The sequence below is a fragment of the Octopus bimaculoides genome, chromosome 5 (genome assembly GCF_001194135.2).
Source record: "Octopus bimaculoides isolate UCB-OBI-ISO-001 chromosome 5, ASM119413v2, whole genome shotgun sequence".
NCBI lineage: Eukaryota > Metazoa > Mollusca > Cephalopoda > Octopoda > Octopodidae > Octopus > Octopus bimaculoides.
In genome coordinates, this window is record NC_068985.1 from 78,386,048 (window position 1) to 78,391,499 (window position 5,452).

The 5,452-nt window shown below is 37.7% G+C and overlaps 1 protein-coding gene across 1 annotated transcript in view; it reads left to right on the plus strand.

Annotated features, from left to right (window-relative positions):
- The window catches only part of LOC106869255 (AP-5 complex subunit zeta-1), a 69,929-nt gene that overhangs the window by 63,993 nt on the left and 484 nt on the right, over positions 1 to 5,452 (plus strand). The window contains exons 17-19 of the mRNA XM_014914920.2: positions 2,712 to 2,866; positions 3,541 to 3,588; positions 5,426 to 5,447. Of these exons, the coding sequence (XP_014770406.1) occupies positions 2,712 to 2,866; positions 3,541 to 3,588; positions 5,426 to 5,447 (225 nt within the window). The remainder of the gene's footprint in view (positions 1 to 2,711; positions 2,867 to 3,540; positions 3,589 to 5,425; positions 5,448 to 5,452) is intronic.

Genomic DNA, 5,452 nt, shown 5'->3' on the forward strand with positions numbered 1-5,452 from the left:
GGAGCATACTGGCTTCATTCCTTGCGAGCTTACGTATGTCCTCAGCAGTTACAGCCCATGTTTCACTGCCATGTAGCATGGTTGTTCGTACGCATGCGTCATACAGTCTGCCTTTTACTCTGAGTGAGAGTCCCTTTGTCGCCAGCAGGGGTAAGAGCTCTCTAAACTTTGCCCAGGCTATTCTTATTCTAGCAGCTACACTTTCAGCGCACCCACCCCCACTACTAACTTGGTCGCCCAGATAGCGGAAGCTATCGACTACCTCTAGTTTTTCACCCTGGAATGAGATAGAAGTTGTTTCCTGTTTGTTTGCAGTCTTTATTGCACCTGAACATCTGCCACAAACAGTCACCTGGAGTAAAATAGGTTACTCAACAAATCCCTAAATACTCTTCTAAATTAAGGCCAGTGTCTTCTCTCTTCTTAGAAATTACAAGCAAAAATTGAGATTGGAACCATCATGGCACGCTAGGCTCCCACTTATAGCAACCTTTCAGCAAATATACTAGGAACAGCACTTTTCTTCACCCCATCTAAACACACCAGCATCGGTTGTCAAGCGATGTTGGGAGGACAAACACAGATACACAACATATACACACACACACATACATATATATATATATATATATACGACAGGCTTCTTTCAGTTTCCGTCTGCCAAATCCACTCACATGGCTTCGGTCAGCTTGAGGCTGCAGTAGAAGGCACTTGCCCAAGGTGCCACAAAGTAGGACTGAACCCGGAACCATGTGGTTGGTAAGCAAGCTACTTAACACACAGCCACTATCATTATTATTATTATTATTTTTAAGCGGCAAGCTAGCAGAATTGTTAGCATGCCAGGCAAAATGCTTAGCGACATTTCACCTGTCTTCACGTTCTGAGTTCAAATTCCTCTGAGGTCGACTTTGCCTTTCATCCTTTCGGGGTTGATAAATTAAGTACTAGTTAAACACTGGGGTTGATGTAATCGACTAGTCCCCACCCCATAAATTTCAGGCCTTATGTCTGTAGTAATTTATTATTATTATTATTATTATTATTTGAAATAGTTTGATTTAGCCCAGTGTATGTAACTCCTAAAGCAGCAAGCTAGCAGAAAAGTTAGTACTCCAGGCAAAACGCTTAGAGGCATTTCATGTCTTTGCGTTCTGAGTTCAAATTCTGCCAAGGTTGACTTTGCCTTTCATACTTTTGGGGTCAATAAAATAAGTACCAGTTGAGTTCTGGGATTGATGTAATCGACTTACCCCCCCTCCAGTACTTGACTGGTACTCTTTTTTATTGGCCCCAGAGGTAGTGAAAAACTACATTGACTGCACTGAGATTCAAAGAAAGGGATTGTACTCAAATCCTCTGTAGGCCTACACTTTCTGGTGGTTGGTTCTCAGTCAATTTTGAAGAAGTTGACAAATGATCAACGGCATTCCAGTTGACCAATGATCAACGGCATTCAACCATCCCATCTTATTTATATAAGACATCTGCTGTAAAGCAGTGAGCTGGCAGAATCATTACTGTGTCAAGCAAAATGCTTAATGGTATTTCTTCCTACTCTTTATGTTCTGAGTTCAAATCCTGCTGCAGTCAGCTCTGCCTTCCATCTCTCTAGGGTCAATATATGAAAGTACCTGTCAAGTACTGGGATCAATATAAATTTGTCCCCTCCACTCAAAATGGCTGACCTTTGCTAGATTCTATATAGCTCTACATTACTCAATGTGTTATCTTCTACATTTTACTTGTTTCAGTCATTAGACTATGGCCATGTGGGGGCACTGCCTTGAAAAGTTTTTAGTTGAATGAATCAACCCCAGTATTTATTCTTTTTACAAGCCTGGTACTTACTCAGTTGCTTTCTTTTGCTGAAACGCTAAGACACAGGGATGCAAACACACCAACACTAGTTGTCAAGTGATGGCAGGGGACAAATACTGATACAAAGACACACGCACACCCACATACATACATACATACATACATACATACATACATACATACATATAGCCAACAAGCTTCTTTCGGTTTCCCTCTACCACAGGGGTTCTCAAAAGGAGTCTATATATGATTTTTGGGGATCCACACAACAAAATAGTAAAGTGTCTACAACAGTATTTTAAGGGCTCCTGAAAAAATTGGTATGTATCTCTAACATTTTACATAGTTCAATCTACACAAGTTAATGTGTGAAGAACAAAATAGGAATGTTGAAAGAAGTTTCTATAAAACTAGTTTTTAATTATCAAATGGCTATGGGAGTCCACCAGAATAAAATAATAATCAAAGAGGTCCATAGATAAAAAAATGGTTGAGAACCCTTGATCTACTAAATCCACAAGGCTTTGATCAGCCCAAGGTTATAGTAGAAGGCACTTGCCCAAGATGTCACACAGTGGGACTGAACCTAGAACCATGTGGTTGGAAAGAAAGCTTCTTACCACACAGCCATGAATGTGCCTGTTCTCTCTTTTTCAAAATGATAGAGTGTGATTTGAGGAGATTTTGTTACTAATTTTAGCTGGTCAACTGACACTGTTGTGGTTTCTTCATTGGCATGGTGAAATAGCAATGAGATTGTGAGGCGTTCATACACTCTTCAAAGATAATATCATTGTAACCCTAAATTAGAAATTGAAAACGGGTTCATGATACAAGTACTATCTTACTAACTCTCATTTTTTCTCTTCTTTTTTTTTTCTGCTTCCTAGCTGGCTTCTCGGTGCCAAGACCTCATTCCTCGTGCTGTTCTTTGTCTAGGTAAGGTGTACAGTCAACTGTGTACTCCTAATAACCTACCTAGAGATACACGTAATTCACTGTTGAGTACTGCACAGGAATTTATTAACTTATTCAGCTTTACAAAGTAAGTCACTAACCTTTTTTTCATCTGTCTATGTGTCTGTTTGCTACTCTGTCTATATCTCTATCTCCCCCCTCTCTCTCTCTCTCTCTCTCTCTCTTTCTATATATATATATATATTTGTCTCTTTTTACCCCTCACACTTTCTCTCTCTCTCTCTCTCTGTATTTGTCTATTTCTACCTACCTACCTGGCTGTCTGAGTCTCTACTTACCCATTTGTCTGAGCTTCTACCCACATGTCTGTCTGAGGAGCCTCTATCTACCGGTCTGTCTGTGCTTCTGCATACACACCGCTTGGTTTGAGCTATCAATCTACTTATCTCTCTGAGTCTCTGCCTCTCTGGGTCTCAACCTACTTGTCTTATTGAGCCTCTATATACCTGCCTGTCTGAGCCCTCTGCTTACTTGTCTATCTGTGCTTCCACCTACCTCTCTATCTGTTTATTAATATCCACCATTATTCCTTTCATTTTTACTTTCCTTCAGTGACACAGCTTTAAATATCATTAACCATATTTCCATTCTCATATATCTTTAGTTTTCTATGTACCCACACACATACCTACCTACTTTCTCATGTTCCATCTTGATTCTCTCTCTCTCTCTCTCTCCTTTCCAGTACAACTGAGATCAACATACTAATATTTATCTATATAATTTATCTCTCCTCCACAGTTTTGCCTCTGTGATATTGAACCCATCCTCTGAGATTCAAAATGGCAGGTAAGCTTTACTTTAGTCTTCATATTAAAACTATCATACCTACATTGCACAAAAGTAAAGCTTAGTAAAGGCTAGGTTGCAGGCAAATATATCTTTTGCAAGGGTTTGGCTGGTGAGTCTAGAAATATACACAGCTCATCATGAACTAATCACATCTTTCTCCAACACCTCATTTTATTACTCTAGCCATTGACTTCCTAGCTGTACCTTTTTAGCCTAGTAACCCTTTTATTTCTGGGGTTCTTTTTTTGTCAAATGTATTTTTCCAGTGCTACCATAAACTTAACTGTGAAAGTGCTTGGCCCAATGGTTAGCATGTTGGACTCATGATTGTAAGACAGTGGTTTTAATCCCTGGACTGGACAGTGCATTGTATTCTTGAGCCAAAACACTTTATTTCATGTTGCTCCAGTTCATTCAGCTGGCAAAAATGAGTGATCCTAAGATGGAGTGGTCTCCTCTTCAGAGGAAATGTTATTATCTAGGTCGTTTATACACCATAGAAACCAAGCAACCAGCCCTATGAGTCTTAGGACTTAAGACAGTAATTTTCATAACTTTAACCCTTTAGCATTCAAATCAGCCATATTCGGCCCAAATATTTTACCTGTGTTATGTTCAAGCCAGCCAGATCCAGCCTCTCACATCTACCCTACAACGTCATTCTAAAAATAAACAATCATGCCATTGAAATCTTGTAGCCTCGAGATAATGCATGATTAATTCAAAACAATGTGAATAAATAGGCCTTACATTTGACAGAGCAACCTGAATGCCAAACTGTTAAAAAATATATATTTTCTTTTTGAACAACTTTGCTTAAAAGCTGAAGATTCTCATTTCTGTACATTATATGAACTTAGCAAAATCATTAACAAAACACAGTCTTGTGTTCAGATTTCACTATAACCATTGCATTGCATTTCTGTGTTTCTAGTTAATTAGCACAAGTTTACCTAAATTAGCTTGCCTGAGTCACTTTAGACTAATGAGACTCAGCTTTTTTTTGACTGTTTGGTGCACTGGAGATATAAAAAATTTCTGATGCTTTTCACTTGGAATGTTATTAAAAAACTAGTTTGAAGTTTAATAATTTTGAAAAAATTCAAAGTTTCATTAATCAAACTTTATGTATAGCAAAATTTGAATAGCATATGTTTCAAGATGCACAAGTATTATTAGTATGTTGTTATATTTTGGGATGGTCTTTTTTTTTTTTTTTTTTTTGCCAAATAAGAACACACACTATTTGGCAAAAAAAAAAGACCATCCCTAAAGAGAACATTTGCTCACAGATAACATGCCATACATTTTTATCGTAACAGAGATTATTTTTAAAAACGCTGTTTAAAGTATAAGTATTATACCAAGTTTAAATAATTTATTTCTAAGAAAAATAATTACTCTTCTAAACACTCAGTATCTCTTTGATATTCATTGACCCTTGAAAGCTCAGTATGCCTTTTCCTTTTCCTCCTCTGCAGAGGGATACTGGATTAACCATTTCATATTATAGATATTTTATTATGTTGGTATTAAAAGGCTGCAAGCTGGTAGAATCATTACCACGCAGGGTTAAATGTTTAGTGGCATTTTGTCTGTCTTTACATTCTGAGTTCAAATACTGCCAAGGTCAACTTTGTCTTTCATCACTTCAGGGTCCATAAAAAAAGTACCATTTGAGCACTGGGATCAATGTAATCAAGTATTGCCCTCCCCTAAAATTTCAGGCATTATGCCTGCAGCAAAAAGTATTATTTTCTGTATTAATTTTCCATTTTTCTCTCTCTCAGAATTTAAACCGTTTTTTTATTTTTTTTTTTTATTTTTTCTCCAGGTGTCATCAAGACAATATGTGCCTACC